We start from the raw sequence: 10,951 nt of genomic DNA on the forward strand, positions 1-10,951 counted from the left end.
GATGCATGTATGCGTGAAACGAAATCGCATAGGAACAAAAAAATGAGTCAGGAAGATGTTTATAAGTCGGTTATAGTAGATTTCGGGAGATTTTATAATGGTTACCGATCATACCGTGTGTTATATATAGTCAGTGGTGTGACCGAAGATTTCCGTAATATGAAAGTTTTACCATGGTTATACACTCGGGTTTATACAACTTTCAGTCAAAAACTTTGTTATGGTAAGTTGATTATTTATGAGTCTCTGTAGCATTATACATTTATTATACATTTTAATAATAATAGACAATTTATCGGGTTCTTTTTCTAAGGATTCAATCGGCATGCTCAGTCTTGCTAGGCCTATTTGCAGCCCACTTTTCACAGTTGGAAGTTACAAATAGGCCTTCGTGTTGTTTACATGAACCCATTTTATACTATTTTTGATCTACCATTAAGGGATCTAAAATGAACGTTTATTGCGTTTCGACAGTATTTTTTGTGGGACATGAGAGCACCTCAGACCTATCGAATTGCATTCTGAATACGAAGCATGTCTTTCTGATATCAAATAATTTTCATTTTTGAAAATCACAATATAATACAAATTTTATGACAAATTATAAAATTTTTGATATATAACAGTCCTCGAAGTAAATTATATAAATCTAATGACATATTCTTAAAGTGTATGTAGCAGGGAGGAAAAGCCGACGGTCAATTGAAAATTTTGACCTTTCATATTGAAGATATGGATTTTTTTCCCAAAAGACCTAATTTTTTTGGTGTTTTGGGAAAAAAATCCATATCTTCAATACGAAAGGTCAAAATTTTCAATTGATCGTCGGCTTTTCATCCCACCTACATGCACTTTTAAGTACTATAAATCATCAGATTTATAAAGGGATATTCACAGATTTTCATAAATCTAGATATTGTGTCACGTCGACGTAAACGATATTATAGCTATTAGTAAAACAACAATGGAAAAGCAAATTGCGGATCAAAGAGCTTAGTGAAAAATGATTTTTAAAAAAAGATCTTTTTTAGCACTCGTCAACAGCGATTTCTGCACAATGCATTGTGGGACGATAGGACATTGAAATATTAGACAATACGGCATTGTTATTGTATTTTGACCATTTATATCGGTATTAAACATCTCAAAAAGTAACTAACCCCCCTTAAATAATGGCAATTATTCAAAAACGGGCTATTGTATTATAAATCTGTAAAATGCGTTGGAAGCAGAATTTATTTCTGCTTATTTTGACACCTCATTTGATACGATAGCCCAGAAAACAAAACACCGGTTAATTTATTGCAGCGAGGTCCATATTTACACACAATACAAAAACACTCAGATATCATTACACAGATCTTGGGTTTAAATGCACGCTGTGACGTCAATATTTAATCAATTGCTACAAATGAGGTGTCATAAATAAATTCTGCTTCCAATGCATTTTACAGATTTGCAATACAATCGCCCGTTGTTGAATAATGGTCATTATTTAAAGGGCATGTCTATAGCAAAAACAAGTTTATCTCTATTCGAAGAGAATAATTATTACATTACAAGTTGACACTTGTTGCAATTTTCTTGTGCGTATTTCTCCTGAAAAAGGAGAAATTGTGTGGGTAAAGTTCAGCCTCGTACGTGTTCTTCCCCGTTTGAAGCGTACGTGTTCTCCCCCGTTTGACTGATGACGTAGGTAAATGAAGCGGACACTTTATCGTGCTCTCATCATACAATCACAATAACTTTGACAAGTTTGACATTAGCAACAATGAGTTGTACTATCACTTACCATAACAATGCTGCATAACAATATGCACGCAATTGTTCTCTTTCGGGAACAAAGCCCACGCAGTAATTGTTACTATGCGTTTGCTTTGTAATATTTCATCCAACTGAAACTATAGCATTGCAATATACAGGGAAATCAGATGAGTTTGTGGACTAACACGGTTTATATGCTAGTCTTAGATAAAATTCTAAGCTCAAATTATGTATTTATTTTTTAGGCCTAATATTTCTCATGATATTGATATACATGACCCATTCCATGTCAACTCCAGGGATGTGCACCGCAGCACTTCTTCAATTTTTTTCTTTTTCTGTGTGGTGGTAGATATTGATGAGGAAGTAAAATGTAGGGCCCTCAAAATGCAACTTCGTCCATCCAGGACCAACTTTGGGGGGTCAGAACTCCAAAAGTAAAAATAATTTTATTGTCCATTTTTTGCCAGTCAGAGCCCTTTGGTAGGACATTACTCTTATCCAAGATTGAGCCTATTAGAATACAGTTAGCTGAGATATTACCCATGCAAAACCCCAATTGTACATTTTTTGTACATTTTGACCCCCCTGAAAACAAATGTCAGACAGTTTGACCCACCATCAACTTCAGGTATATTGAAAATATGTCCTTGGACAACATTTCTGAGAGATATTGGCTTGGGGTCTCGATGGCTTCAACACATTAGTTAGGTTTGCCTTCTCCATAGAGTTGTACATTAAATCATTATACATGCGAAATCAAAAATGTGTACAACTCTATGGAGTAGGCAAACCTAACTGATGTGTTGAAGCCATCGAGACCCCAAGCCAATATCTCTCAGAAATGTTGTCCAAGAACATATCTTCAACATACCTGAAGTTGGAGGTGGGGCAAAATGTCTGACATTGGTTTTCAGGGGGGTCAAAATGTAAAAAAATGGTTTTGCATGGGTAATATCTCAGCTAACTGTATTCTAATATACTCAATATTGGATAAGAGTAATGTCCTACCAAAGGGCTCTGACTGGCAAAAAAGTGGACAGTAAAATTATTTTTACTTTTGGAGTTCTGACCCCCCGCGAAGTTGGTCCTGGTTGGACGAAGTTGCATTTGAGGGCCCTATATCTTTAAAGTAAAGGAGTTACAAGTTTTCTGATACCAGATTTGAATTCTACACCAAAAAGTACCCCAGGATAAACACTTTTCAAAGTTGTAAAGGGTTCCCTTTATACATTTATGGACCTCCAAACGTCGTCTTTCGCGTTGCGACACATTTTTTTACGCTGACCCCCCTAAATTTCAAATTGATGCCACGGGAAAACGAAATGGAGTATGAAGCTCAAATTTCAGGATTTTACTTACTCATCAATATCTACCACCACACAGAAAAAGAAAAACATTGAAGAGGTGCTGCGGTGCACATCCCTGGAGTTGACATGGAATGGCTCACATATGAATTGTAATATCACAATTGTCTAATATATAAAAAAAAAGAAGCGGCTGATTTTATCCATATATTTAAAAACCATGAAATTTATAATACTTAATTTGGAATTTTTTTCTGCGAACAGCAACAGTATACGTTCTGTCCATTGAGAGCGTTTATTCGCTACTTGCACGGTTCCGCCATTATGCACTATGTGCGGGGAGAGCCTCGAACTGGCAGCATACATGAAAGGAAGAATTATGTAACCTTACACAGAACGTTATGACTAGTTCAATTCCCATTCATGTATTCTGCCAGTTCGAGGCTCTCCCCGCACATAGTGCATAATGGCGGAACCGTGCAAGTAGCGAATAGTCCCTTTTCTCACAACGGGCACATCTCATTTCATGACGTCACCGGTTTTCTAGGCCAAATCTGTCTCGTTCGAAGGAACTCACCGCTTAAGTTGGTTTTTGCGGAATATCAATTTTAAACGTCTTAAAAAAACAAAAAAGGAGTCATTTTCATTGTCCTCATAATATTAGCTTGCCAATGATATGATGTTGTTTTCGCTATAGACCTGCCCTTTAAGGAGGTTAGTTACTTTTTTATAGATGTTTATATGGCACCTTAAAACAATTGCAGATAAGGTAGGCCTACTAGTATTCTTTACCCAAACTCATGCATTATGTATTTTTAGCATAAAATATTATGTTTGTGAGAGAGAAAGTACACATTGGGGATTTAGGGTAAGTTCTATATAAAGACTCCAGCATACTTTCTGCCGCTTGCCGCTGTGGCAAGCGGCAGGGCGTTTCAACCAATGACAAGCCTTGATTGTGTCCGTTTGTCTGCAATGCGCGTGCGCCAAGCAGCTCAGCGGCAAGCGGCAGGGTAGTATGAAACCAGCATAAGAAATCCATATCTGTAATAGCTGCCAGGTGTCGTACTTTTAGATATGTATAATACAGAATGCAGAAATTATCCAAATGTCTATGAGGCAGCTATTGCAGATAGAACGTTCTGGTCCTTCGTATTATTAGTACATCAATGATTTCGAGGATGAAAAAATAGAGGGAAAAAGTGAAGTGATATATTTTTTACAGTTTTAGAGAAATGAATAGCCATATGATGCGTTTGTGTGAGGGATTGGCTATAAAGCTATGTGCTAGGCTTTTTTTCAATCCTATTTTAGGGACTTTTTATTTAGCAAAAGCCTTACGAAAACGTAGTTCTAACTATTCTAACCGTCACCCGGCCGAACCTATGCTAACTAAACCCTAACCCAGACCTTAAACTAAACATATGCTAAATGGCGACGTGAGCCATTAATTTACCGCCATTTTATCCTACATTAAAACATTTCAGTACGTAAGGCGTATAACAAAATTACTTTTATGTATTGAGGAAACTCCAATATTTATGTCGACATGGTCAGATAAATTATCACCTGATCACGCCAAGTCGACATACCAGAAATTCTATGTCGACATGGCAAGACAAATCGACTTAGTGAAAAATAGATGTCAACATGACAAGATAAATTACCATGACATGTCGACTAAGTGAAAATTGTATGTCGACATGGCAATATTTTGACTTATTAAAAATAGTCGTCAATATGACAAGATAAATTATCACATCAATTCGACTAAGTAAAAAGTTTATGTTGATATGGCGAGATAAATTATCACACCAAGTAGATTAAGTAAAAAATGGATGTCGAAGATAATTTATCACACCAAGTCAACTCAGTTCTCGCATGTCTCGAGTCACGAGTCTCGCCTGTTTGTAACTTATTGTTTCTTTTTCTTTTCATAGCTCAAAGTACCAGTCGATGTGCGATGAGATAATAAAACGGGAGGTAGATGGGTATTGCAAACGACTGAAGAGCAGTGCATAATATTGGCAATACGACGACAAGGGTTATTTTTGACGAGTTCAAGTACTTTGCATTTAGTTGTGTTCATCGTGAGCATGATGAGACTACATATACCTCGAATAAGAAACGTGTTTTTATGCGTGGTCATCTCTGCTTTGGTTGCTTCCATTATCTTTATGTTTAACGTTTCTTCAACTTCTGTTAGCAATCGTGGTAAGTCTATAGTAAAAGTTGATACAAATTGTTGGCCTAGCTTAGAGGTTTCAGAAAAAGAACAGTCTAGTTAGCATGTTATATAGCAAAGAGTCAAAAGATATGTGGGATTGCATAGGTTTCAATGGCATATGTATTTATTTATCATCTATCTTCCGAACTTGACATCGCAGATAGTAGAAACTATTCTTTTCCTGAATCCCTTTAAGTTATCTTTATGTTTACTGTTTTTTCAACTTTTGTTAGCAATCGTGGCAGGTCTATATTATAGTATAGCTTTTTATGTAGGTGTGTTGCAAATTTAAATTTAGTGTGAAATTCAAATTTTTCACACAATTAAGATGTATAAACTTTCGGGATCCCAGAAAATGTTATTCTTATTTTGTTATTTGTTATGTTAATTTGTCTTTTAACCCTAGAACTACGAAGGGGCTGTACCCCCTAAGATTTTTTATCATAAAAAAACGCACTCGTTTACGCCCAAACGACCAAAGCTAATCCTAGATCCATCCTTTGCGCTCATTTTAGTGATACAATATTTACCCTAGCACCTTCCCGGGGGTAGGACCGGCCATCAAAGATGGCCATAGGTGGGTTGGTGAGGCCCATCATTAGTTTGTACAGTAATATCAATGATTTTCAATTTGCTCTTATAAAATTATTCCAAGAGCCACTGAATTTTTACTGATTAGTTAGATTGAAATAGTCATTTCATTTATATTGAGGAGAAAATTCGGTGAAAATTACATTTTTGTAGAATTTTTATCCGAAAATCAATTTTGTACATAGCCAGAATGTCCCAAATTTGCATGGGCGCCCTCACTTTATGACGTCATAGCAACATTATGTGGTGAATGTTTGTACTTATTTTGGTATCACTGGATAGAGGAAACCCATAGCTATACATTGGTATCAAATATAATATAATTAATTGCATTTTGGGTTATTTCTAGCCCAAGAGATGTCAAAATTCACAAATATCAGGTTCCATGGGTAGAATCTAGTATTGTACATGTAGGCATGGTAGGTGGCGCTCTAAGATACTTTTAATAGTCGCAGGCGGCATAGGAAGCGCAACACGTGACGTACGAGGCTGGCGAAGATACAGGGCTGACAGCCCCATTCAAAATACACGGTTAGCAATTACAAATGGAAAATTAACATACTTGTAGTGTGGTACATTGTCGTACCCCAACGGTTTTAGAGTAAGATAATTTTACTTTGACACCTCATAACAAATTTAGAATTGTTAGTGATGATTTCATGATTATGTGTTAATCCAATGGCGACCTCAAAATTGGCGATATCGCTTCCATCACCGACTTAATAGTCGCAGAATACCGCGACCACAGTAACACTTTGGGCTGGTAAACTGTTCTTTCTTCTTGTTAATTATATTCAGTTTCCTCTATCATGTCTATATAGCGAGCAATCGTTATCTATGCCCGTGCAACGGGGCATAGATATTGTATTTGTTGTGTTTAGTCTTCTCCTTCGTCTTCGCCTTCTTCTCCTTAAGACCACTTCTTTGCACTACTCTAGCTCAAGAACTAAAGTAGCCTCGGGGCCCATACTTGGTATAATGATGGCCCGTGACCCCTAAAAATTTCCTAGGGTACCCTCGACCCCAGAGGTCAAAGGTCATGGGCTACAGGGGGCAATATGTGTAAAATTTCAAACACCTCTAGCCCAAGAACTATAGCGCCCTCAGGGTTCATACTTAGTATAATGATGACCCATGACCCCTAAATGTAACCTATGGTAGCCACGACCCCAGAGGTCAAAGGTCATAGGCTACAGGGAGCAATACGTGTAAACTTTTTAAACAGCTTTAGCTCAAGAACTATAGCGCCCTCAGGGTTCATACTTGGTACAACGATGGCCCATGACCCTCAAATATTTTCTGCAGTAACATCGACCCCAGATGTCAAAGGTCATGGGCTACAGGGGCAATATGTGTAAAATTTCAAACAGCTCTAGCTCAGGAACTACAGCGCCTTCAGGGTTCATACTTGGTACAATGATGACCCATGACCCTAGATGTATTCTATGTTAGCCGCATCCCCAGAGGTCAAAGTCTAAAGTCTTTAAAAAACAAACTAGGTACCCGGACTAGGTACGACATATTTACACAGTGTAGCGCAATAGGTAGTATTTTGTAGCTACCTGTGTTTGCAATGATAAAGGTCTGAATCGTACGTCAAGGAAACTCATCACTTGACAAAAACTCCCTGAAAAGGGAACGTGTGAAGGCTTGGTGGGGTATTAGAGAGAGTATGGGTTAGTTTGGTGATGTTTTAGAGCGAGTGAGTGTCTGATGGAGTATAAGAGAGAGTGAGGGTCTGGTGGGGTATTAGAGAGAGTGAGGGTCTGGTGGGGTATTAGAGAGAGTGTGGTCCAGTCTTGTGGTGTTTCAGAGAGAGTGATGGTCTGGAGGAGTATAAGAGAGAGTGCGGGTCTGATGGGGTATAAGAGAGAGTCACGGTGGTCCAGTCTGGTGGTGTTTTAGAGAGAGTGATGGTCTGATGGGGTATAAGAGAGAGTGAAGGCTTGGTAGGGTATTAGAGAGAGTGTGGGCCAGTTCAGTGTTATGAGCATTACATGTATATCAAATGAAAGCTCAAAACAAGGGCTTTCACATAGTGCTCACCAAGTTTTCGTTTGTGAATAGGGGGAAGGGGGTTAGGTGTGGTCACGGGCATAGATATTCGTGTTTGGTCAAACACAACTGTGGTTTCTAGTTTCCCATTGTGTTTATATGTTCTTGTGCAGGATGCGTAGCCCAATTATATATACTTAACTATCAAAATTCGCAATTACCTTTTGTGATGCGTTACTTACCTGGCTAGAGCCTAATTTCGTATATAGACGAATCACGAATCCAACGACCCAAGCGATGGTCAGAATTCATTCGACCATTACTGTGTCCCGTCCCACCAAACGGGTGTGCCCAACTGGTGTTATGACTGTTTCCCGATTGGTACGCCACTGGGTACTAATAGGATTAAGTTATATTCCACATGAACTTTACTGGATTTAAATATAAATTTATCATTGAAAAATATGAAAATGTGCCTGCAACTTTTTTTATCATATTTATGGTAAGTTAAAATCTAAAAATATAAGGAATATTCCGTATAAATTTGTACACTGAAATGTTGAAATGTTAGCAACCAACCTACTAGACATTTTACTGGAAAAAAAATAACGTGGTTGATAACATCTCCGGGAACATCTACGACATTATTCATAAGAAAATGTTAGTTTTATAATAATATATCATTAAATCTTAAAAATACCGGAATTTTCGCATAATTGTGCGACTCTTGGTATAACAATACTAGAGTGCACTCAGCTAATCTTGTTCTTATGACCTTTTTTCATCGACAGCTAAACGAAAGCACATCGAGGTGAAGTCACACGATATGAAAAGTTACCAGCAGCAGTTAACGAGTTGGAAAAGTACGCCGGACGATAACGAAGAGGGCGAAAAAACCCACGAAAGCTTTGACGCGGAAGACGCCAATGCCTTGGCCAACGTATTCGCCAACATTCGAGGTGTTAAAAAAGATGCAATGTACCATGGGAATAATTCAAATGAGGGATCCGATGTCAGTAAAATCAAAGGATTTCCTGATATTGTCCCTCAGAAAGAACTTGATTTGAATAGTACGGGAGGTTTAAATATTGATCAAGCCATAAGAAACTATAACGAGCGTGTTAAGCAAAATATATCGCAAACAACACTTGCGCAGTTTGTAATAGTTACCACCGTAGATTTCCAATTCCATCATTTATTCGACAATTGGTTAGCAAGTGTCAAGAAACTTGGTTTGAGATATAATATCATGTTGATATGCGAAGATAATGAAGCTTATAAGTATTATTCATTGAGACAAAATAATCACTTTAAAGTTTTAAACACGCTTGATTATCAGATGTATGGGAAACTTCAACGTAAAAAAGGAACATATCAACAACTTATAAAAAGAAGAACTATGTATGTGAGGAATCTACTTTTTGCTGGAATCGACGTTCTTCTTGTCGATATTGATGCAGTTTGGTTGAAAGACCCGCTACAGGTAGTGCGACAAAGCTATAGTATATATGACATATGGGTAGCACAGGGGTATGACCCAGGAGTACCTTGCCCCTGTTTTCTATACATGAAATCAGTGCCATCGATTATGAAGGTGGCTGGTGCTTGGATGCATCGATTAGCGGATAATAACAAAAAAAACACGTCGCGGTTTTGAAAGTGATCAGTTTGCTTTGAAACACGTCATTAAATGGCGACCAGATTTGAGGTTGCTTAGTTTGGATAAAGTTCGTTTTCCGACCGGGAAGGAGTTTTTCGATCCTGAATGGTATAAACTGAACTTGGATAATGTTTACATTGCGCATGGAAATCATTTAGGGAGAAAAGAGGGCAAGATTGACAAATTCAAGGAATTTGGATTATGGCTTCTCAATGACTAAGTTGCGATCACACAGAGATATAGTCCGTCAACTCAGAAGTACAAAGTAAATCTGTGGCATGGGGTCGATGATATGTGTTAAAAAACGCGACGCATAAAGAGCGTGGTGCGCTCGTCAAGTACAAATCGTACATCAGTTGGCGCGCCAAAGAAGCATTTACACACGCATTGCACTGAAATATTATACAAATACAACATGTTTCATTTCGGGGAAGTAGTCAAAACTACTGGTCCCGAGGTGTTGGATGATTTGACTACTTCCCGACGCGTCAGCGGAGGGAAGTAGTCAAATCATCCAACACCGAGGGACCAGTAGTTTTGATTACTTCCCCGAAATGAAACATGTTGTATTTGTTTTACTATACCTCATAAATATTTTCACTATCACGGCAAAATCGTAAACAAAAGTCAAAACACACACCAGTCAACGTGCCGGCCGGCATGGTAAATAAGCTTAATATTTTGCTTACCTGATTTTATTGCAGGATTTCTGTTCAATCAATATTTACATTTTGGCCTATATTATTCAGATTTTCTTTTTAACTTTCCATAAATAACATTTTGTTTCATAAAACGTCAAATTCGCGTGTTATTATCCATCGGTAATCTCGGCAAAATAACTGCAGCCGACGCCATTTTCACGATAAACGCATCTGCAGAATCGCCGTTGTATAGCATAATGCTACGTCTGAAGGAACGGTGACGCGCGGGGTCGAGACACCGTGTGGTAGTAGGGGTGCGGAAGTTTTTACTACTTCCCCGCGTTCGCGTAATTGCACAGGCGCGGGGAAGTAGTCAAAATACCGTACTCGGACGCTAGCGTTATTAACCAATAAGATGTCTGTATTACCTAATAAATATTTATGAGGTATAGTAATAATTATTTCAACGCGGACTGTGCGTTTGCAAGCCACGTTTGTATCAAAAAGGCACATCGCAATGTCCTTTTTATACGGCAGATCTCACATGCATTTCAATGGACAATCTGTACAAATGAACTGCGCCTGTGAATGAAGTCAAAGTTTCGCACCTTCCCTGTTGCTTTATTTAATGATATCTTACAAACAAAAAGATCGTAATAATAGTTGGACTTTCCTTCGTATGTTCATTATTCTTGACTCTCTGTGAATTATTGTGAAATGGACAAATTTTGTGCATTTTCAACGATGTCTCCGCGTTCATTCCGAA

General features: G+C 38.0%; 1 protein-coding gene across 1 annotated transcript; it reads left to right on the plus strand.

The window, feature by feature from the left end:
• Positions 1-9,942, plus strand: LOC140166587 (uncharacterized). Its single transcript, XM_072190084.1, has 3 exons — positions 1-223; positions 5,012-5,285; positions 8,676-9,942. Exons 2-3 carry the CDS (start codon positions 5,168-5,170, stop codon positions 9,539-9,541), a joined length of 984 nt encoding a protein of 327 aa, XP_072046185.1. The 5' UTR covers positions 1-223; positions 5,012-5,167; the 3' UTR covers positions 9,542-9,942.
• The last annotated feature ends 1,009 nt before the right edge of the window (positions 9,943-10,951 follow it).

This window comes from Amphiura filiformis, chromosome 12, assembly GCF_039555335.1.
Source record: "Amphiura filiformis chromosome 12, Afil_fr2py, whole genome shotgun sequence".
Classification (NCBI taxonomy): domain Eukaryota; kingdom Metazoa; phylum Echinodermata; class Ophiuroidea; order Amphilepidida; family Amphiuridae; genus Amphiura; species Amphiura filiformis.

Coding starts and splice junctions, on each gene's coding strand:
- LOC140166587 (XM_072190084.1), top strand. CDS start 5,168: ATGATGAGACTACATATACCTCGAATAAGAAACGTGTTTTTATGCGTG. Junction 5,286..8,675: donor AACTTCTGTTAGCAATCGTG/GTAAGTCTATAG, acceptor TTTCATCGACAG/CTAAACGAAAGCACATCGAG.